This window comes from Protopterus annectens, chromosome 10.part0 (assembly GCF_019279795.1).
Source record: "Protopterus annectens isolate FY-2018-M chromosome 10.part0, PAN1.0, whole genome shotgun sequence".
Lineage (NCBI taxonomy): Eukaryota > Metazoa > Chordata > Ceratodontiformes > Protopteridae > Protopterus > Protopterus annectens.
Genome location: NC_056744.1, coordinates 1,610,793,853 through 1,610,818,441, shown reverse-complemented (window position 1 = coordinate 1,610,818,441; position 24,589 = coordinate 1,610,793,853). Strand labels below are relative to the sequence as shown.

Here is a 24,589-nt window from a genome sequence, read left to right as displayed (position 1 = left end):
CTGTTAACTGTCCTTACATCTGAGTGAGCTACTCCAGTTTACTTAATATCCCTCTGTGTTCTTGTTTCTCGCCAGAATTTTACCCATGCTAGCATCCTAGAACCCACTTCTAAATCTGTTGAATCCACTGATATTTTCCCACTAATGTATGTATTGTCACATCATGGTCCTCTTGTCTTTTTTTTTTCTCATTAGCTACTTGACCTGATTACTCAGTTAAAGAATGCCATCATATAATTTGCCTTCCTGCCTTGAATTTATGCTTCCTTGCTCTTTGTGAACCACTTTCCAGTTAATTGGAACTATTTCTTCCAGAAGTAATTATGTGATTCCTTCTACAAGTAAAATCAAACTCACTTCAGTTTTGCTCATTCTTTGTTGAATGGAGTGTATGTTTATGTAGTTGTTGTTTGTATATTTATTTAACTTTAACATTTAAAATATTTTACGAAAAATAAAATTGTAATTGCTGTTTTCTACTCTTCCCTTTGCTTGTTAAAAAGTAAGTTAGTGGTATTCCAAGTGATTTACCAAAAACTCAGAACGAGAAGCCAAAATGAATTTCTAATGATTTATTTAGCTCTTTCGTCCACTTAAAAACATAAGAACTGGATTTCATCAGAATAACAACATGTGACCTTCCAAATATATTGCACACACACATCATACAAGTCATTTGACAATCGAAACTTCAAATTGAATTAAATTCATGTATATTTAAATGTGTTTTTAATTCTGTCTCAAGTTATGTCGTTTTGAGTATACTCGTGATACTGATTGTTATTTAATACCCACGTGGCTAGCAGCATTTAAAGTTAACTTCCAAAATAATATATTTTCTTCCAACAAACAATAGAAATTGCCACCCCAAGGATTTGCATGCATAGTCTTAAGAAGTGAAAATAAAATTTGACGTACAACTGTATGCCAATGTAGAACATTTGTAGAAGTTCTTAACACCATAAAGCTGCTCATAAATATATTTTATTGTCTCTCTGTTTTTCCAACTTAAAAATGAGTATTGTGAGCATCTAGCAATATTAGCAACATGTTTACTGTTACAGTTTAAACATTTCTTTAACTGCTGTAGATGTGATTTTCACATGACTTGATCATATGACTTGTGTGCATCTGTGTGTAAAAACTGGAGACTGATGACTTAACAGCAATTTAAATTACATTTACTATATATTTTAGGGAATGCATTGAAAAGTTTTATTCAACCTGCTGCTGCTTTGACTTTTTTGTGTTGGCTGGCGTGCACGTGCAGCACATTGCTTCAGTAGGAGAGTAGATATAGTAAGGTTGTATGCAGATGGGTAAAATGTGTGTATGATGTGCCAGCTCATATCAAAAACAGCAAATCATTTTAACTGTTGACAATTATAAGTGTTTAACAAGTAACAGTATCGCTTTGACAATTATTTGGCCGTTACAATATCGAGATGATTATTTTTCATTAGTTCTTTGAGTAGTAAACCTTTGGTAATGATTGGTACAGTACTGGTTCAGATGTGCAAAGTACATCTTCTCTTGGCTGATTAAAAATCCTTGTATTGTAATATATTTAATGGCTTTCCAGTGGTGCATTCAGTAGTACACCTGTCATAGTACTTAATGGGGGAGGTCTGCATTCTGCTTTATGTGCACGAAGGGAAGGATCTCTTACTACTGTAAAAGTCTGGGACACGGTGGTGAAATTATTTTTCATTAGGCGCTCTAAATATGTTATAGTATTGTCTTCAGCATGATGCATTATGGCTTTGCCTGATTCACAGCTAAATCATGTAAATCATGCTGATGTAGTTAGCTGTGATAGACTCTCTGTACTGACTAGTCCTTAAAGGACCAAATGTATCTATGTATGTATACATTACTGTGTGTGTGTTTAGTGCATCTGTATAAAATAGACTATAGTTTATGGACATTTTTTTAAAGCTGCGGTGTTGTGTTTTACATTTGCAAGTCAGTGGTGCTCAGCCTTACAATGGAAAGCATCCGGTGGCAGTAGTAACCGTACCTTCTGCTCCACAGAATCAGCCTCACAGCCAAGGGCATGCCGTATTGGGTATTACCTTGGATCCTTTACTGTCCAAGTGCAGTGTAAAGCATCCCTTGGCAGTATTAAACTTGCTCTAAATTGTCACAGAATCAGCTGTGCAGCCTAACATGCCCTGCCAGCATTAGACTACATTGTTTATCAGTTGTACAGCATAGATCTTCTGTGTTACTGATGAACAGATTTTAAAGTGCCACAAATCAGCCCTGCATGCTGAAGCATGCCGTCCCAGGATGTTAAACAACTAGTGGTGTAGTGCAAACCAGCACTTGGCATTGACAAATGCTGTTTTTAATTAATGATTTTTTTTTTCCTAACACAGTAAAGGGAACATACTGAACAATTTGTCTTGAGAAGACTATGCCGTGGGCCCCTTAACACCTACCTCTGCTTTAAACATTTTTTTTCTTCATCTTTGTTTAGCAGTTGTGATGATAAAGAGAACAGTAGTGTAACATGACTGTAGTAAATTTGCATATTGTTTCTTTACTAATTGGTTGCTATGATGCATATAAGGGGCATGTTGTTTTTATTTCTGCCCTGATAGTGCTGCTTATGGGTGGGTTTTGATGCTGCCCATATGAAGAGTCCATGATCTACACTAACATCATTATTCATCATCACCAACAACCCCCTTTTCTGTATGGGGTCCAGGTGTTGTCAACAGCTGACATCTCTTGATATATCACCACTCTTCTACATTCTTCAGTAGTCATGCCTGTTTTTCACACAATTTATCACCGCTTAGCTGGACACCCTCTACTGCTTGCCTTCTTTCTCGCCACTGTAATTCTTCTTCAGCAGATTGTCTTTTGCTTTTCTTTGTAATTGGTAATATATTCTCTTTGACCTTCTCAGCAACTGGAGTAGTTTGGCTTGTGCTCTGATGTCCTCATTTCTTTGTTAACAGAGTGCATCCTACCACCTATCTTGGGTTCTTCATCTCCATTACCTCTAGCTTGCTCATCTGCTGTGTCTTTACTGTCCAGGGTTCTATACCACACACTAGTAGTGGTTGCAACACTGTTTTGTACACCTTCATTTTCAGCTACTTAGACATTCTTCTGTAATAGGCGGCCGCGGTGGTGCAGCAGTTAGCGTTGCTGCCTCACAGCAAGAGGTTCTCTGGTTCAATCCTCAGCTGAGGTGCCTTCTGTGTGGAGCTTGCATATCCTCCCTGTGGTTGCGTGGGTTTCCTCCGGGTGCTCTGGTTTCCTCCCACATCCCAAAGACAATGCTGCACGTGGATTGGACACTCTAAATTGGCCCTAGGCATGAAGTCTGTGCATGTGTGTGCCTTCTGTGGAGGGTTGGGCGCCGGGCTGGCAACTCGACACCGTAAAGCCCTACTGCCAATGATGAACAGACAGGTGATCCACTGTGGCGACCCCTAACCGGGAAAAGCTGAAAGACGAAGAAGAAGAAGACATTCTTCTGCCATACACTACACCCTGACACACTGTACCAGTTGGCTGCAGCCCTTCGGATTCCAGCTGTGACCACCTCATTTAGACTTCCTTTCTCCTTAACCATCCCCCCCAGATACTTGAAGCTGCTGTTACACTATTTTCCATTCTGTTTCAATTCTTGGCTTCTTCCAATATTCCCTATTTGCTGCCATTACAACTGTTTGTTTTATTTGTACTCTGTTTCATCTCATGTTCCTTTGTTTTGCATTCCATTCCCCCTGTCCTTTGCTGATGTTCTTGATCAGAGTATGGCTATAATGTCACATCATCTGCAGACAGCAAGTTTGTAGATCTGTCCTCTCAAAACTCTTGCTAATGTGTAATGAACTACAGTGGGAACCATGATGCACAACTCACTCCCTCCTGAGAACCCGTCTGTGAGAACACTGTCCGTGCCTGAGTCATTTGGTCCTTGTACATAGCCTGCACTAACTCTACCGTTGTCTTTGGGACTGCCCAGATCATCTTATTTGGGATCTTGTCATATGCTTTCTCCAAGTCTAGGAATGCCCAGTTGTACTCTTTCATCATCTCTAGCTTCTTCTCATGTATCTGTCTCACTGCAGACATTGGATTGGTTGTGCTGCATCCTAATCCGAATCCAAACTCCTCATCACCCATCTTACTTTCTTCTTCTCTGTGTATTCATTTGTCAGGTAACAGAGGTTTCGTGCAGTATGACAGGAGTTTGATACCTCTGTACTGCCTACATATGTAGATGTCTCCTTTGTTCTTGCACACTGGCAGTAATATGCTTATTATCCAGTCATCTGGGGCATGCCTTTCTCTCCACACTGCTATGAGTACCCACAGCAGCTATTGATTATGTCTGTAACCTCATTTGGGCCTGCTACTTTCTCTGACCTCGTATTCTTTAGTGCTGTTCTTACTTTTTCTTCTAGGTTGGGCTGCTCCTCCTCTTTCATTGCAAGCAGTGTCTGGGGGAGTACAGCTTCTGTGGGGATTTCTTCATTCAGGAGCTGCTGGAAGTAAAATTTCTATCTGCCTTTGATGCCATGTAAATGGGTGAGCAGGTTGTTGCTGGCATCCCTTATGAGGGGTGTCTGTCTTCTTTATCTTTTTGTCTTGCCTTGCAAACCTGATAGATTTTCTTTCTGTCCTTTACCAAGTCACTTTCCATAAGCTGGTAGAATGCCTCCAATGCTTTGTTCTTTGCTATTGCACCTCCCCTCTTTGTTAGCCAACCAGTATTCTTTCTTAGTCTGGTCCATCTTTTCTATCTCACACTTCTTCCTGTGCTCCTCCTTCCCTTTCCTCTGACTTCCAGGACTTCTGTATTCTACCAACAGCTTTCCCTGTTGACCATATTTCCATACCTGGCTCATACACATACCTGCTCTAAGGTCCTCAGATATGCTGTTTTGAGAGTTGCCTTTCTTCATCTCCTCCTATTTCCTTTTCTTCCTGAGGTGCCAAAGCCCTGTGTAATTCCTTGAACTTTTCTGCTTTCTTGACAGTCAACTTCCAGATCTTCAGCTTAGTCTCTGTTGGCCTTAGAGCCTTCTCTGACCACTGCTTGTAGCTGATTGTGGCAACCAGTGATTTACACTGTGGGCTACTGTTTCACTAGGGATGACTTTGCAGTTGCAGATTCTGCCCCAGTGACCTTTCCATATCTGCCTAATCTACTTGAGTTATATGTTGGCCACTCTTGTATGTGATCTTGTGACCACCTCTCTTGTTGAACCATGTGTTGGTCACCATAAAGCCAGTTGCCAGACAAAAGTCTAGAGTGGAGTCTCCTTTATTCCTATTGCCCCAGTTAATGTGGCCCCAGGCAGTCCTCATTTCCTTTGCGGTCTGTTCTGATGTATGCCAACAGATCACCCATTATAAACACCAGTTTGTTGTCCTGCTTTATCAGATAGGTTCTGCAGCTGTTGTCGGAATGCATTCTCTTACTTAGTATCACCATCCATTGTGGGGCATAAACTGGGATTATGAATACTGCTGAATCGTTTCACGGCGATCAGACTCCAGCAGTATCACCACCCGTTGTGGGGCATAAACTGGGATTATGAATACTGATGTATCGTTTCACGGCGATCAGACTCCAGCAGTATCACCACCCGTTGTGGGGCATAAACTGGGATTATGAATACTGCTGAATCGTTTCACGGCGATCAGACTCCAGCAGTATCACCACCTGTTGTGGGGCATAAACTGGGATTATGAATACTGCTGAATCGTTTCACGGCGATCAGACTCCAGCAGTATCACCACCCGTTGTGGGGCATAAACTGGGATTATGAATACTGATGTATCGTTTCCCGGCGATCAGACTCCAGTGCATCTCTCACTACTAATAACATCCCTCACCACAATTCCCACACCATTTCTAGCCTGTCCTCCTCCTGAGTAGTAGACTCTGGAACCCACACCATGTGGCTCTGCTGCACTGCCCTTCCATTGTGTCACCTGGATATATAGGATATCCAGCATCCTCTTCCTCATCTCATCCATTTCTAAGCTGCATTCCGTCAGTGAACCTACATTGATTGTAGCAATCCTTAATTCATATTTGGCAGGTTGATTGGTTTTAAATCCATCTTTTACTCAACAGAGCTGTCCCAGGTAACTCGAGCTGGGAAGCTGGACATCGACCAGCTAGCAACTCATTTACCCAGGGCTGCTGGGCTTTTTGGCGGACACGTACTGGCCAATAGAGGCACATAAGCCCTCCCACCATTTGATAGGTCTCTGGCATTGGTTATAGTAGACTGGGTCCTCAACTCACATATCACTAACAAATACCCATGCCCATTTTTTTGGTGACATTAGTCAGCATGACCGAATCACATATAGAGCCATTTTTTACACCATTGAGTGGTGAGCTCTGACATGACACGCAGTCTGTGACCCATATTCTCCTATCCTGAGGATACTGCACACCACATTTGATGCCCAAAGCAGTGGGTGTATAGGCACTGAGTCTGTGCTGCTGCCCACAACTCCAGTCTTAGATGAGTTTGAGGTGGAAATGCTGAGCATGTTTTTTTTGGGGGGGGAACCCCAAACAGAGACCGAGAGAACATGCAAACTCTATACAGACACTGGCTCCAAGGGTCAGGATCAAACCTTGGTTCCTGTGTGTGGTAGGTGAAGACCTTAGCCATTATACCAACTGATCTATACATGTGTTATGTTTGGATTTTTCCATGTATGTAGGCAAAAGTACACTAGATGTATTGAGTATTTTGTGAAAATAGGCAAAGCGCTTCCTCAGTGGCTTATATGGAAATGTCCAGGTGTCACATACACATTAGATGTCTAATGTGCATGCTTACTTATGATTTTTACAAGCTTATGTTTATTCTCACTAATGTTTAGACTCTTACTTGTGCATTTGATGTTTTCTCCGCTTTGAATGATGCATTTTTCTGATGGAGAAGCCTGCAACCAGTTTGAGTGGATTCTCATTAGGCAGCATATATAGTGAGCTTGCAGAAACAGGATAAGCCAGTCCGTGATGGCGTAGTTGCAGCAAGACTAATGCCATGAATATTTGCTTAAAAGCCATTAGTCAAACTAGTGAAGGAGGATGATGTTGAAAGAAAGTAGTAGTATTATGTAGGCAGAGTTTTTTTTCATGAAGCATGTTGTATTGTAATGTTCTGGGTGAGGGGTGGAGGCGGTAGGAGTTTTAGCACTGAACAAACTTGGGAGGTGGTGACAGATGGTACACTGAAAGGAGTGTCTTTAGTTTGTGAAGGTGTGCATTTTATGAATAGTTTTTCCCTCTTGAAGTAGGCTATAGGTCTGCCATTGTTGAGAAAGGGAGGTGTCTTCTGGCTTCTCTTACTCCAGTGCTTTGTGTGTGAAGCAGCCATTGGCAGGGTTGTTGCTATAGTGTTTGGGTGGGGTAATGGATTACCTGCTATCACTACCTGCCTGACCTTTGACCATTTAAAAGGAATGTAAAAATATCAAGCTGTGTGAGACTGCTTTTGGCTGTTGCAGAGCAGATTTTACCTCAGCTTACTGGCAGTTTTTAGTTTGGTATTATTAAGGCATGTTTTGTTCTGTGTACTCTCTTCAATCTGCTTCTTTCCTCCAGTAGACCTTAATGACATTATTTAACTAGAATGTGGATTTTTGTTTTCTGTTTGGTTCCTAGGTGACCCATGGCTTCTAGAAGAATGGCAGAAGAATCAATATACCGTATCCCTCCCTACCACTACATCCATGTCCTGGATCAGAACACCAATGTGGCCCGAGTGGAGATTGGGCCAAAGACATACATCCGTCAGGACAATGAGAGGTAAATATCACATTTAGTTGCATATTAGAGAACTTTACATAACCCCTGTCCCATACTGTTTGTTTCTGTAGGTAAACTGAAGGTTTCGGGCCCAACTACTACTGTTTCCTACACTGAAAGCAGCCTATAAAAACACCTGGATTCATTAATCGTTTTTGTCTCCCACCTTTTGCAAGCATTATGTTCATCATAATATGATACACTGAAATATTCCTTGGTCTTGTTGAAAAAAGGTTGTAAAATACAAGGGAATGTCTTTTCGTATATTACTATGTTGGGTGTGGTTTGGCTGAGGGCTAGAGTCATTATGCAACCTTGTGTGCAGCTCTTTTATTGTGTTCTGTCAGCATTACAAAAGTGTTTAATGCACAGCGATAACTTGCTGTCCTGATAAACAGTAATCTAGTATTTGGTGCTTTATTTTTAATTATTTATTCCATTATGTTCCATTTAAGATATCATTTCTTGTTTTATAAAAGTTAGCTGAATATATTTTAACCCCACCACCAGTTACACATAGACAGACAGACAGAGACACACACACATGCAACTGTTTTCCATGACTGCTACCTGTCTGAAATACAAACAGTGTTCCTTTAATTTGCCAGATCATTCCAACATGGAATGATTTAGTTGTGCTGATACGTAAAGTGTTAGAGCAGCTTTGTTTAAACAGAGCATTTTGTGATTGTATCCTGCATTTTCCTGAAAGATCACACACATCTTTGTTCAACATTTACAGCCTAAGCTTCTGCTCCTTGGATTTCCATACATTTAACAAAGTTTTAGCTCTGTTGGCTTAGCCGTGTGAGGGTCACAGGTGCATTATCATTGGGCCTTAATAGCTGTTTCCTTGGTATACTGATCTTCACAGGGCCCACACCTTAAATATATAAATAATATACTGTTAAACTTTTGTTTGGTCTGAGAAGCAAGACATTTATATTCCAGGTAGTGTTCATTTGTGTTTTGCTACAGTAAACAATTATTTTCCCCAAGATATGTTTACATGTCCGTAGAGTATATGCAAAATAAACTGATGAAAAACGTTTGCTATAGAAGTGAATTAACTCATGCATTTGTGAGGCCAAATTTTTTTTTTTTTTTGAAATTGTTAATGTGAAGCATGAGAAAGTTATGCTCTGGACTGCATGCATTATTTGTTGTAGTGCTCATAATTATCTGAAATGTGGGGGAATGGATTTCTGGTTAGGCCTCACTGTAAGAACTGAAATGTAGGGTGAGTGGATTTCTGGTATAGAGTAGACCTCACTGTATGAACAAGTTTGGTCCTCCGATTCTGTAGTACTATGAAGACTATACCTCCCTGTCAGTGAGACAGAGCTGAGTGTCTTTTATCCCCATCGTGACTTTCAATCATGTCTTCCCCTCCTGATACCCAGTCTGCACTGTTTTTTATGCAGGGTGCTGTTTCCACCTGAGAAGATGATTGTAGTACCCCCACGTCATTACTGCATCATTCAGAATCCTGTGGTACGGGATGATGATTTGAAAGTGGTGTTTGATGAGCTGGGGCAGGCCAAACTTCGTCATGCCGATCAGGAGGTTCGACTGGCTCAGGACCCTTTCCCACTGCACCCAGGCGAGGAAGTCAGACAGGTAAGTCTGTGTTGTAATTTATATAAAATGTGAGAACTATGAATATGTGTGTGTGTGTGTGTGTGTGTGTGTGTGTGTGTGTGTGTGTGTGTGTGTGTGTGTGTGTGTGTGTGTGTGTGTGTGTGTCCGTCCACTGGTTCATCCATCAAGCTTTTGTGGCATTTGGGATGCTTGACCCCCAGGGGGTGGGGGTAGGGGATAGTAGTTAAGTTTCTCTCTCTATGCTTTTTTTAATCTGGATAACTGTTGTAAAATCTAAGTTAAAGTACATTCAGAAGGCAGTATGCTCTAGCTGTCTTAAATGTACTGAAATTCAAGTACATAGCCAGCAACATGGTTATAAGTGGTCTAAATCATATTTTCAGTAATGCCAGTAGGCTTTTTAGTGGTAGAATAAGCCACGCGTCCAAGGGTGGTGCTACAGGACTGAAAGGTGGTAATCGCACTGTCATTACACAGATGTTGGATGAGGAAGACATTTTGTGTGGCCATCAGATGGAGTCTGGAGTCCTTAGATAATAAGTTTCTTACAGGTGGGTAGCAGCATGGCTACACACAGCAGAGGTTTGCCAGACTTCATGTAGTTCTGTGAGTCTTTCGTCAGGGGTGGGCAGTGATGCATGTGGACTTCATTGATACATTTGGTTCTTTATTTTTAGGTGGTTGGTGTACAAGGGAAAGGATAGGAGGCAATGGTCAAAAATGACAGGACAGGTTAGAAAACTGACTAACAGAAACCATAAATTAAGAGCTAGAGAAACATGCTAGAGAACTTCTGGTAATCAGTAGAGTGCCATGGGCTTCATTGTTGGGACTTTCCCTACTTGACAAGGTTGTTAATCAGATTTCTCTCTGTCTCTCTGTCTCTCTGTCTCTCTCTCTCTCGTTGGAGAACACGATAATTATGCTGATGTACCTGGATTCCTATAGTGGTAACAGTGTATGTACTACATTCAAGTCTCTTGTGGCTTGCTGGATGGGAAGCAAGGACTTTAATGCAGAAGAAGTGAAATCCTACAGTTAGGTGTAGGAAATCTGGAAAAAGACATTCCATATACAGGTGATTGTTGGGAGGACAGTATAGGAAATCTAGAAAAAAAAACATTCCGTATACAGGTGATTGTTGCGAGGATAGTAGATAAGAATGATTATTGGAGGCATATTGTCCCATAAGATGACTCTTGGGGTACATCATGAAAAGGCAGTAGTGAAGGCCAAGTGGATGCTAAAGTTTAAGGCAATTGATTTTGGAGTTTTGTCCACTGTAAGAGTGGTTGTTAAGCCATTAAAGCACATTGTATTCTCATACAGCAGGTATCCTAATGTGCCTAAAAAATAACAAGCTGTGTGTGCTAACAGTCATTTTTGATAAGCTGGTTTCGAGAAACTAGAATCTGATCAGTTGGTCCTCAGCCCATTGCCAACTTTTTTATCGTTCTTTAGTGGTATGAGCCATCTTGACTTGAAATTTTATGTACAGATTTGTTGTGCTTTGAGAATCTTAATAATCCCATTTTCCATTTCAGTGTTTAGACTGCTCCCTCATGCAGTAGTTCATTCCAGAGCCAATATGCACATCTCAGTGCAGTCCAGCTAATCGGCATATTATTGTTGTTGCAGAAGTGCCACAAAATGCCTTAGGGAGCTGTATGTTTGTTAGTAGACATGTCCCTGCAGACAGATTAAATCTTTAAGGTTGTGGAAATGTGCACAAGGTGCCTTTGACAGCCACACACAGGTAGAAGCTATCCTACTTGAGTTAACATCCTATAGTGTTGGCAGAATCACTCATATATGGCTGCACTCCCCTTTTGGTAGCAGTCTGTGTTGCTGTAGGACAGCTGACCTGAACAGGATCTAACCACCCTGTAGCTTGCCATGTGGTGATGTTACCTCAGCTACTAAGCACATCCCAACAGACTGAACTGTACTGCACATCTGTTACCTTAGCATACTTACATGCTGGTACTACATGCCACTTACGCACTCAACCCTAACCTCTGTAACGAGGTGTGATGCACCAGCAACTAAGCCTGTTATTTCCAAGTGCGAATGAAGTGCATAAGGAATTGCTTTTTGAGTCGTAGCTATAGTTGGCTCTGAGTAATTTATCATTTTTTAATTGATAATTGAGTAGTTCTGTAAACCATATTCAGACATGGACCAGGTCACAAGCGCAGTATGTGTGTGTGTGTGTGTGTGTGTGTGTGTGTGTGTGTGTGGGTCTACCTGAATTAACCGAAACTGCAAATGACCGACAGCAAGATAACAGACCCCAGAAGACAACAGAGAAGATCGACAGTTGAGAATCCCGACACTGAGAGCATCGACATGTTAAGGTAAGTGTGTGATAGGGACGGACGTTAGGGTCAGGGTGTGGGTAACGTAAGTGTATGATAGTGACAGACTTTAGGTTTAGGGGCAGGTTAAGTGAGTTAGGGTCAGGGTGCGGGTAAGGTAAGTATGCGATAGTGACGGACCTTAGGGTTAGGTTTGGGTTGAGGTTCATGCATATATAGCTGTGTATGTAAGGTTTAGTGTAGGTTTATAAGGTTTTTGGTGTGCTTGTGTTGTGTGTGTGTTTTCCGGGAAAGTTATTTGTTTTGTTGATTGTCGGGATTGTGGTTTGTCGGACATGTGAAGATGTTCATCGTGTTACCCTGCTGCAGTCATCACACTTTTTTGTTATCCTGCCATCAGGCAGACCCGCAGTCGGCCTGAGTTCCAAAGTCTTGGTCCGGCGTCGGTTGCTGTCACGTCTTCCCTGACGTTATAGCTCCAGGGGTATATAAGTGGCATCCAACGCCATTTTCTTCAGTCTTTCTTGCCGCGCGGTGCCCGAAGCAGAAGCGGTTCTCAAGTGCCGATCGGCCGACACCTGAGATTTTCAAATCGAATTTCAGTCTGAAGTCTTCATAAAAGCTAAGTACCCCATTGGGGAACCTTTTCTTGCCTCATTCCGATGTCAGAAAAAGTTAACAATTGTATTTCATGTGGGAAGCAAATACCTCATAAGGACTTCCACTCTTATTGCATTCCTTGCCTAGGCCCAGACCTCTAAGTCTCTAGTTGTTGTTTTTGTGCTAGGTTCAATAAATGAACTATTAAGCGTCATTTTGATTGCGTTCAACACTACTTCGGTAGACGATTTAATTATACCATGCCGTCGGACCTTCCAACCTCTGGCATGCATAAAAAACGCAAGGATAAGGACAGGCAGCCTAGACCTAAACCTGACTCCGAGGCCTCTACTGGGCCTTTTGCCGGTTCCCCGGTTTTCAGCGAGGCGCCTACGCAGCCCCTGACTACCGCAGAATTGGAGCCCCAGACAGCTTCAGACTCCCAGTCGAAGCTCACTAGGCCTACGCAGCCTGCTTTATTAGTTTCTACCGACGGCCAAACTCAAGGAGATCCCGGTGCTGCAGAAACGCCTTCGGTTTCAGAAGGTATCTTCAGACCGACTACACTCACCATTAAATTTTATGCTAAACTTAAGCCTCCTTTTGAACCTAAAAAATCGATGCATCAGTCTCCAGTTCAAGGCCCTATGCCTAAGAAACAGATGCTTAAGATGGCCGAAGACTTGATTACCCTAATCAGGGAGATCCCATCCCCCTCCAAAATCCAGTCTAAATCCAGACTCCCTACCATCTGCTCCAGCCAAACCAGACAGTTACTATAGAGTACCTGACACTCACAAATTTCTTTACAAAAGCCCTGTGAGTAACTGACATTCACAAATTTCTTTACAAAAGCCCTGTGAGTACCTGACACTCACAAATTTCTTTACAAAAGCCCTGTTGCTGATCCAGAAACAATCTCCCAGTGCTCTAAAGGGGCTAAGGCGTCTATGACTAAGAATCCTGTACCCTCTGAAAGGGACTCTAGAGCACTAGACAAGTGGGGCAAAAAGGTATACACCTCAGCTAACCTAGCCATGAGAGCATTAAATTGTCAGTTCCACATGCTGAAATATCAGCAATTCCTAATGTCTCAATTAAAGCAAAAAATTAGTATGCATTCTCAACAACCTGAATTCAAGGAAATGCAGGATCTGCTGCACACAGCTGAGCAGCTGGGCAAACATACTTTACAATGTGGCTTTGATTCACTGGACGCTTCCTTTAGAGCAGCTATCATTGGGTCTGTCATACGTAGACATGCATGGTTAAAAGAACAAGCCCTGTCTGACCATGTTAAAGCAAAATTATTGGATGCACATTTACAGCAGCATGTTTTATTTGGTGTCAAAGCAGAGGAAGTTTGAAGAAAATGGAGGATAAGGCAAAGTCAGTACAGACGCCCAAGGGGCAGAGGCCAGTCACAAGGCCCTTACAAACCTCGCCAATGGGGTGCCGCAACCCAGAAAGGAGGAAAAGACAGACCCCAAACTACTAGAAGACAAACACACTGACTTAACCCTAAAACTGACAAGCAAAACTCTCCTGGCAGCTCCCTTGGGAGGAAAATTAGCACTTTCTGAAGACAACTGGCATACCATCACAAAAGACAAATGGGTCCTGGACATTGTCTCACAAGGATACAGATTCCACTTTCACACCTTGCCAAGGATAAAAGGAATGCCAAACCTGCCACAAAATCAATGGGCAAAGGCACAAAAACAAATTACAGCTCTCATGGAATTGAGAGCCATTCAACAGGTACATATACAGGAGCAAGGACAAGGATTTTACTCAAGGCTCTTTCTAGTCCCAAGAAAGGACAAAACATGGAGACCAATTCTGGACCTTTCAATTCTAAACACCTTCTTGCAAGTGCTCAAGTTCAAGATGCTAACACTACAGCAGCTTCTTCCCATGTTGGGCAAGAAGGCTTGGCTAGTAACGTTGGACCTCAAGGAGGCATACCTGCATGCCCCTATCAGACAAAGTTGCAGAGGATACCCCCGTTTCATTGCAGGTTCAACCCATTACCAATTCTCTGCACTGCCCTTTTGCTTATCTACTGCGCCCAGGGTCTTCACATAATGCCTGGCACCAGTAATTGCATACTGCAGACAAAGAGGAGTTCAAATATACCCATACCTGGACGACTGTCTCATTCAAGCAGAAAGCAAGGACACTCTTTTACAACATCTGGCATTTTTCAGACACCTAAGTTGCCTAGGGTACACAGTAAATGAAAAGAAATCAAAACTAGTGCCCTCACAAAACATAATATTCCTGGGTGCCAGCTTGAATACAACGGCCCAGATGGCTTATCTCATGCCAGACAAGCAACTATAACTGACTCAGTACTTCAAATTAATGGCAACAAAGACCCAGCTTAAAGACCCAGCTCCCTGCAAGAAAAGTTCTGCAGGCCTTGGGATTCATGGCATCTTGCATTCTATTAATACCATTTGCAAAACTGCATATGAGGAAATTACAATGGTACCTGAAAAGCGTATGGACTCAACACAGCCACAGCTTGGAAACAATGATACCACTCATTCCCTGCCTCCAACAGGAATTTCTATGGTGGGCACAGGCATGTCACCTCAACAAGGGTCAGCCTTTCACCTTACCCACAGCCAGGCAAACTATGAAAACAGATGCATCGGACTATGCCTGGGGAGCACACATGGCAGGATAGTGCATTCAAGGCAAATGGACTGCAGTTTAAAGGCATTTGCACATCAATCAAAAAGAAATGCTAGCTGTACACAGCCTTCAAGGACGTCTTACACCCAGGACAACTAATAATAAAGACAGACAATACCACAGTAATGTGGTACATAAACAAGCAAGGGGGTACACACTCCTACCCTCTATGCAGACAAGCAATGACCTTGTGGAACACAGCACTGACTTACCAAGTTCAATTTGAAGCACAATTCCTGGCAGGAAAGAAAAACACATTGGCAGACGACCTCAGCAGAAACATCATGGATCCCCACGAGTGGAAACTGGATCCAAAAAGTCTTTGCAATGATAACTCAAAAGTGGGGACGCCCAGACATAGATCTGTTTGCCAACCCCCAAAATTACCAACTTAAAAAATTTTGCACAAGGACATTCCACCCGCAAGCTTGGAAAGTGGATGCCCTCTCATTCAGTTGGAAAACATTGACAGTGTATGCCTTCCCTCCACTGCCTCTTCTAGCAGAGGTACTGCTGAAAGTCAGATTGGAGAGGCCACAAATGATACTCATTGCTCCAGACTGGCCATGCCAGCACTGGTACCCAATACTAAGGAACATGGCCCACGGCCCTCCATGGATTTTACAACAACTTCCTCACCTGCTCACCCAGCAAGACAGTCAGATTCTACACAGCCAGCTCAAGACTTTAAATCTAGCTGCATGGCAAATCACCTAAATGACCAGACAACAACTCTATCTAAAGCTGTTATGGACGTCATTCTAGAAGCCAGGAGGCCCAGTACCAGGAAAGCCTATTCAGACAAATGGAAAAGATTTTGCGCCTGGAACCAGGCTAAAGGCCAAAATCCCCTTGAGCCAGACATTCCTCAGATTCTTCAATATTTGACTGAGATGTTGCACAAAGGACTTTCCTTATCTATTAAGATCCACGCTTTAGCGTTCTCAGCGCATTGCAACACGGATCCTCCATTATTTTCACATCCAGTCCTAAGACAGTACCTCAGATGGGCCAAGAACATAAGACCGCCCAGGAGAGCACCAACACCAAATTGGGATCTCAATTTTGTTCTAGAAAAGCTTACACTTCCACCTTTTGAACCAGCTAGAAAAGCTTACACTTCCACCTTTTGAACCAGCCTTCTCAGCTGATTTAAAGTTTCTATCATGGAAAACTGTCTTGCTGCTAGCAACAACGTCAGCCAGAAGAGTCTCAGAGCTACAGGCACTAATGGCAGTGGAGCCTTTCCTCATTTTTCATCAAGACAGAGTCTCTCTACGAGCTAACCCCTCCTTCATGCCTAAGGTGGTATCCAGTGTGGCCCTAAACCAAACCATTCACTTGCCCACCTTCTTCCCAAACCCACAGAACAAAGGAGAGACTCCTGCACTCCTTGGACATTCACAGGCAGCTACGTTACTACTTGGATAAAACTAAGGCTCTCAGAAATCTGACCAGCTCTTTGTATCCTATGCCACAGCATCTCTGAGAAAAGCAATCTCAAAGCAGACCATTTCAAAATGATAGGACATTGCATACGTTTCTGCTACAATCATCATGGAAAACCAGTTCCTGCCAGCATCAGGTCCCACTCCACCAGGGCTACAGCTACACCTACAGCCTTCCTCAGGGGGGTACCAACCAAGGATATCCTGGAAGCTGCAACTTGGAGTTCAGTACACACCTTCACCAAACACTATCACTTACCACTTTACTCTAAGACTAGAGCTGGCTTCACCACTGCAGTTTTGCAGGGCCTACTAGCCTCTTCTAACCCAGTTTGATTCCACCTCCCATCCTTAGCTTTGGGATTCAACCCAAGTGTGATGACTGCAGCAGGGTAACACGATGAACATAATACAGTTTTGTACCTACCATAAATGTAGATGTTCGAGTGTTCACCCTGCTGCAGTCCAGGTTACCCTCCCTCCATCCCCTCTGATCTAGCTAAACCTCTATGCCTTTCTATATGATACAACCTTTTTGGTGTATTTGCTTGCAGCTGTAGGCATGTTTTGTATGTTCTTTACATGTTTTATTGGCAATATGTAGTGTCCTCCTATTGGGGGGGGGCAGCTGACATCTGGGGCAAGAAAACCTGAAGAAAATGGCGTTGGATGCCACTTATATACCCCTGGCGCTATGTCGTCAGGGAAGAAGCGACAGCAACCGACGCCGGACCAAGACTTTGGAACTCGGACCGCCTAACGGCAGGATAACCTAAGTGTGATGACTGCAGCAGGGTGAACACTCAGACATCTACATTTATGGTAGGTACAAAACTGTACTTTTCGTGTTTTTGAACTTTCGGTTTTGTCGTGTATTTCGTTGTCAGTGATGTTCATCATGCATACAGCTGCAGTCATAACAGATGGGTTCTCCTGCCGTCAGGCGGGTCCTCGGTCGGCCGAATTCGAAAGTCTAGGTCCGGCGTCGGTTGTCGTCGCCTCTTCCCTGCCGTCAGTGTGACAGGGGTATAAAAGAACCAGCCGACGCCATTTTCTTCAGTCTTTCTTGCCGCGCGGTGCCCGAAATAGAAGCAGTTCGCAAGTGCCGGTCGGCCAGCTCCTGAGATTACAAAACATTTGGAACCGAAGTCTTCTTAAAAGCTAAGTACCCTGTTGGGGAAACTTTTTCTTGCCTCAGACCGATGTCAGACAAAGTTAATAATTGTATTTCTTGTGGGAAGCAAATACCGCATAAGGATTTCCATTCCCTCTGTATACCTTGTTTAGGCCCAGACCACAACGTCTCGGTCTGTCGCTTTTGTGCTACTTTCAACAAACGCACTATTAAGCGTCGGGCGGAGTTCGCCCAGCGTTATTTTGGGAAAGCATTTAACTATACTATGTCGTCGGATACTCCGACTCCGGTTTTGTCTAAAAAACGCAAAGACAAGGACCGATACTCGAGGTCCGCGGCCTCTACCGACACCACGCCAAAGCCGACTACACGTGGTCCGGTTCTCAGCGAGGCGCCTACTACAGCCTGACTACTGACGACACATCTTTGGCGGTGTCTCCTGTACCCGAGGTTGCAGGCTCCTCGGCCCACACCCTGACTACAGATACCGAAGCCACGCTTGCCGTTGAAACACAGAATGTGGATAGGTCCACCTCCACTCAGGGTGTCTTCAGACCTTCCTCTTCTTTCTCCAAGGCTTTCACCAAGTCTAAAGCTACCATACACCCTAAGAGACCAGCTACGCAGGGCCCATCTCCAGGCCCCATACCTAAGAAACAGATGCTTAAAATGGCTGAGGATTTAATTACTCTAATCAGAGGTTCTCAGCCACCTCCGGACAAAAGATCCAGAGTGGAGGAAGATTCCCCCTCCTCTGATCAGGGCTCCATTATTTCAGAGCACTCTGATTATCAGGAACAGTCTTACTCCCCTTTTGAAGACTTTGATGCACAGGAATCTATTCCTTCTGTATCCCCCCATGAGGATTACTCATTTGGTGAAACTCTGCATACCTTAAGGGAACACTTTCACTGGGAAGGCCAGGATTATTCAGATTCCAAGAAAAGGCTCAGGGAATTTCTTTTGTTATCCCAGCACAGGCCTCTGGCTATACCTCCTGTCCTGGACATCCTAGATGATGTTTACTCGGAGGCCTGCCTTAACCCGGGCTCTCTTCTTCCAGCTCCAGTTAAGCCTGACAGGTACTACAGGGTTCCTGACTCGCACCAATTTCTATACAAAAGCCATGCTGCTGACCTAGAAACCATCTCACAGGGGCCCAAGGGAGTGAAGGCCTCCATTGCCAAAAACCCATTGCCTTCCGAGAGAGATTCCAGATCCTTAGAAAGGTGGGGAAAAAATGTGTATACCTCGGCTACCTTATCCATGAGGGCCTTAAACTGTCAGTTTCATATGCTAAAATACTAACAGTTTCTGTTATCTCAATTGAAAAGTAAAATGTCACAACCTGAACAACCAGACATGAAGGAGTTTCAGGATTTGATGCATAGTGCAGAACAAGTGGGTAAACATACCTTACAATGTGGTTTTGATGCTCTAGAGGCCTCATGTAGAGCTGCTGTTACAGGCTCAGTCATACGTAGGCATGCCTGGCTCAAGGAACAAGCCTTGCCTGATCAGGTCAAAGCAAAATTACTAGACGCCCCTCTACAAAAGGATGTACTATTTGGGGCAAATGCTGAGGAAGTATTACGGAAAATGGAGGAAAAGGCTAAATCAATGCAAACTGTGAAAGAATTTCTGCAGGTTCAACCCCCACGTTTTAGTAGAAATTGGCCTTCCAAGAACTGGTCCTTGCCAGCCACAGACAGACCCCAAAGAGGCAGATACAGGCGTCCGAGGGGCAGAGGACAAACACAAGGTTCGTACAGAGGCAGACAATGGCAAGCTCCTACACAAAGAGGTGGTGAGGACAACTCGCAATCTTTCAGAAGGCAAAACCAATGACTTTCCCCTTTGCATGCCAACCAGGTCTCAAATGGCAGCCCCCTTAGGAGGAAAGCTGGCACTATTCTCAAAATTGGCATATTGTCACAAAGGACAAATGGATCCTAAACATTATAAACAGAGGCTACAAATTCCATTTTCATACCCTTCCAAAAATGAAAGGCATGCCAAGCCTGCCACTCGATCAAAGGGCAGAGGCACAAAGCAAATTTCAGATCTTATAAACATGAAAGCTATTCAAGAGGTACCTGCACACAAACAAGGTCAAGGTTTTTATTCCAGGCTATTTCTGGTGCCAAGGAAGGGAAAAGATTGGAGACCTATTTTGGATCTTTCCATCCTAAACACATTCCTACTCGTACCAAAATTCAAGATGCTCACTCTACAGCAACTTCTTCCCATGCTGGGCAAGGAGTCTTGGCTGGTAACATTGGACCTCAAGGAGGCATACCTGCATGTCCCAATCAGACAAAATTGCAGAAGATACCTCAGATTTCTTGCAGGTTCAACCCATTATCAATTCTCTGCATTGCCCTTTGGTTTATCTACTGCGCCCAGAGTATTCACGAAATGCCAGGCATCAGTAATTGCCTACTGCAGACTTCAAGGGATACAAATATACCCTTATTTGGACGACTGCCTGATCCAAGCGGACAGCAAGCACATTCTTCTGAAACATCTGGCTTATGTAATACTGTTATTAAACTCTCTAGGATACACAGTCAACAAAGAGAAATCAAGACTAATACCCTCTCGGAAGATAATTTTCCTGGGTGCCAATTTGTACACAAACACCCAGATGGCCTACCTCACGCCAGAGAAGCAGGGGCAACTAGTTCAATATTTCAGAACACTGGCAAATTGCACCAGGCTGACTGCAAGGAAAATCCTGCAGGCTCTGGGATTCATGGCATCTTGCATCTTACTAATCCCATGTGCAAAGCTGCATATGAGAAAACTACAATGGTACCTAAAAAACATATGGTCTCAACACAGCCAAAGTTTGGAAACAATAATACCACTAATTCCATGTCTGCAAAAGGAATTTCTGTGGTGGGCTCAAGCATGCCAAACAAACACAGGTCTTCCATTCAGCAAGCCTCAAGCAAATCAAGTCATCACAACAGACGCCTCGGACTACGCCTGTGGGGCGCACATGACAGACCGGTGCATTCAGGGCAAATGGACCCAAAAAGAAAAGCACCTTCACATCAATCAAAAAGAAATGTTAGCTGTGATAAATGCTATTATAGCTTTCAAGGACCTTCTACAACCAGGCCAGCTATTGATTAAGAACAGACAACACCACAGTTATGTGGTACATAAACAAGCAGGGAGGAACATTCTTATCCCCTATGCAGACTGGCCATGTCACTTTGGAACATGGCCATGGACTTACAAATGGAACTACAAGCACAGTACTTGCCAGGCAAGGAAAATACGCTGGCAGACAACCTAAGCAGGAATATGACAGATCCACACGAATGGAAGTTGCATCCAAAAGTTTTTACAGAAATAATCCAAGAATGGGGAAGGCCAGACATAGATTTCTTTGCCTCCCACAAAAATCATCAATTGACAAAATTCTGCTCAAGGATCTTCCATCCAAAGGCCTGGAGAGTGGATGCTCTCTCTTTCAGTTGGACATCAATGACAGTTTATGCCTTCCCACCTCTTCCTCTGCTGCCCAAAGTCCTATTGAAGACCAGAGCAGACAGACCAAAGATGATACTCATTGCTCCAGACTGGCCAAGGCAACACTGGTACCCACTCCTGAGGAGCCTGACGCATTCCCCACCATGGACCCTGCCTCTAATGCCTCTTCTTCTGACTCAGCACAGCTTCAAAACTCTTCAGTCAGCTGAAAACACTCAATCTAGCCGCATGGAAGATTCCTTAGCATCACAGCAGGCCCTGCTCTCCAAGGAGGTGCAGGATGTCATTTTGGAGGCCAGAAGGCCATCAACTAGAAAAGCTTATTCTGCAAAATGGAAACGTTTTTGTGTTTGGAATGAGAAAAAGGGCCAGAATCCTGGAAAACTGAATTTACCTCAAATACTACAATATTTGACTGAACTGCTAAGCAGTGGACTTTCGTTCTCCTCCATCAAAATCCATGCCTCAGCCATTTCTGCAGAATACAACACTGATCCACCTTTATTCTCTCACCCTCTATTAAGACAAATTCTTAGCCCCTCTGAGGAACTAAGACCTCCAAGAAAACAACCAATACCTGCTTGGGATCTTAATTTCATTCTGGAAAAACTGACTTTGCCTCCTTTTGAGCCAGCTGCCTCATCAGATTTACAATATTTGTCCTGGAAAACAGCTTTCCTTCTGGCTATCACTTCAGCTCGTAGAGTTTCAGAACTACAGGCTCTTATGGCTGTCCAGCCTTTTATCATCTTCCATCAGGACGGAGTTTCATTACGTACCAACCCGTCCTTTATGCCTAAAGTGGTATCCAGGGTAGCTTTAAATCAGGCCATACATTTACCTACTTTTTATCCTAATCCTCAAAACAAAGGGGAGAAATTACTGCATTCCTTGGACATCCACAGACAACTGCGTTATTATTTGGACAGAACAAAACCTTTCAGAAAGTCAGAACAGCTTTTTGTGGCCTATGCGGTAGGAGCTCAAGGAAAGTCAATATCCAAACAGACAATCTCAAAATGGATAGCCCACTGCATACGCTTTTGCTATTCCTTTCATGACAAAACTGTACCTACAGGCATTAGAACTCATTCCACCAGGGCCACAGCCACCTCTGCAGCCTTCCTCAGAGGAGTTCCTACCAAGGATATTTTAGAAGCAGCCACTTGGAGTTCTGTGCATACCTTCTCCAAGCACTACAACTTACCATTATACTCCAAATCTAGAGCAGGCTTTGCCACTGCAGTCTTGCAGGGCATTTTGGCTCCTCCTAGCTCCACCTAGTGCCTACCACCCCTTTCTTAGCTTTGGGATTCTACCCATCTGTTATGACTGCAGCTGTATGCACGATGAACATAGTACAGTTTTGTACCTACCATAAATGTAGATGTTCGAGTGCTAATACAGCTGCAGTCCAGGTTTCCCTCCCTCCTTCCCCTCTAGGGGTCTTCTTTTATGGTGTATTTGCTTGCAACTACTGGTCTTTGATTATATTGCATTGCATTATTACATAATTTTATGTATTGCCTTCTTTCTGGGGGCACCTGACATCTGGGGCAAGAAAAACTGAAGAAAATGGCGTCTGCTGGTTCTTTTATACCCCTGTCACACTGACGTCAGGGAAAAGGTGACGACAACCGACACCGGACCTAGACTTTGGAATTCGGCCAACCGAGGACTCGCCTGACTGCAGGAGAACCCATCTGTTATGACTGCAGCTGTATTAGCACTTGAACATCTACATTTATGTTAGGTACAAAACTGTACTTTTTGGCGTGTCGGTGTTATCAGGTAGACCTGTGTGTGTGTGTGTGTGTGTGTGTGTGTGTGTGTGTGTGTGTGTGTGTGTACATATCCACAGCTAGTGGGGTTTGGCTTTATTGGCCTGAATGCCTCCATACAGACTTAAAAAAAAGTATAAAAGTCATGGACATTCAGAAGCCACGTAGCTGAAACACTTGATATCCTTAAGGGGTCATTTCCATATAGGTTCATAGGTTGGTATTGGGCTATCTTCCCGGAGGCATATATTAGCCCAGCCAGGTTGTGCGGTATTCACCGCCCCTTTAGTAGTTCCCTAGACCCTTGTACTAGCAGCTAGTACCCTTGGCCCCTATCTAGTAGTGCTGTTGGTGTGATCCCCGGTGTGAACTTTCCACTCATCAAGGTTCCTCTTGAAGAGTGATAGTGAGGGGCTCTGTCTTATGTAGATAGGAACCCTGTTCCAAAGTAAGGGAAGTCTCTGCGAAGGGAATCTATCCCTCCAGCATGTTTTATTCATTGTTGTGTTGCGGTTTATATCCCTAGAGCGTGTAGCTCGAGTAGATTTGGTTTTGCTAAGATGGAGCATGTTCAACAATTCTGGGTTGGACATGGCTCTGTACGTTAGACAGGGATCGCCTCTGAGAAGGCGGTATGCAACAGAGAACAGTCTTATCTTTTTCAATCGTGCTGCATAGGCCAACTGTTTGAGGCCAGTAATCCTCTTGGTTGGTACCTCTGTGGTCTCTCCAGCTGCTGGAGATGTCTAGCCAGGTACATTCCAATTGGTGCATTGTACTCAATAATGGGTCTGATGAGGGAAGAGTAGAGGGACACGATTACATCCTTAGATTTTGATGCAAACCCTTTCATGATCAGATGGGTCACATAGAAGGATTTTCTAATCACTTTGGCAACATGGTTATCAAAGGAAAGCTGACTATCTACTTGGGTCCCTAGATCCCTTATTTCTTCAGATTTCAGGGGATTACCTCCTATGTTGTAGTTTGCTGGTACTCTGTTTTTTCCAAAGGGGATTACTACGCATTTTTTTGTATTTAGCTTGAGACCGTGGTTTTGACACCATGTATCAGTCTCATTTAGGCCCTTCTGGAGGATCTCCATGTTGGCTGGAGACTCTGTTATAGCACCCAATTTGCAGTCGTCGGCAAACTTAGCCACAGCCCTTCCGTGCTTGCCTGTACTTCTGAGAAGTATATGCCAAACAGGAGGGGCCCCAGGACAGAGCCCTGAGGCACACCGCTCGTTACTAGTCTGGATTCGGACATGGATCCCGCTACTCTTACTTTATGGGATCTGTCTGAGAGCCAGTTTGCGATCCATCTTGTGATGTAAGGGTGTATGCCCAGGCTGGTGAGCTTATCAATAATACCTGACTGGGGAATGGTGTCAAATGCTTTAGCAAGGTCAAGGTAAGCCGTGTGTACCTCCTTTCCCTTATCTGTAGCCTGAGTAACTGTCTCAAAGAAATCCACCAGCTTCAGGAGGCATGATCTGCCCTTTACGAAGCCGAACTGTGTGGGCTCCAGCGACTGGAGGTTCCTAATCTCTCCATTTATTAGTTCCATAATGATTCGCTCCATAGCCTTACAGATCAGACTGGACAGGCTTATTGGTCGATAGTTTCCAGGGCCAGTTGTGCCCCCACGCTTGTGTAGCGGGACCACCGTTGCCGTGCACCATTCTA

At 43.7% G+C, this 24,589-nt stretch overlaps 1 protein-coding gene across 3 annotated transcripts in view; it reads left to right on the top strand.

Annotated features, from left to right (window-relative positions):
- LOC122813790 (major vault protein) overlaps positions 1-24,589 on the top strand; it is a 402,121-nt gene that overhangs the window by 114,785 nt on the left and 262,747 nt on the right. The window contains exons 1-3 of one of the 3 annotated variants that reach the window (XM_044086296.1): positions 7,425-7,559; positions 7,667-7,810; positions 9,235-9,430. In XM_044086296.1, coding sequence (XP_043942231.1) covers positions 7,674-7,810; positions 9,235-9,430 — 333 coding nt within the window. In that variant the 5' untranslated portion in view covers positions 7,425-7,559; positions 7,667-7,673. Of the gene's footprint in view, positions 1-7,424; positions 7,560-7,666; positions 7,811-9,234; positions 9,431-24,589 lie in introns of those variants that run through there. The other 2 variants (XM_044086297.1, XM_044086295.1) reach the window with 2 other exon arrangements.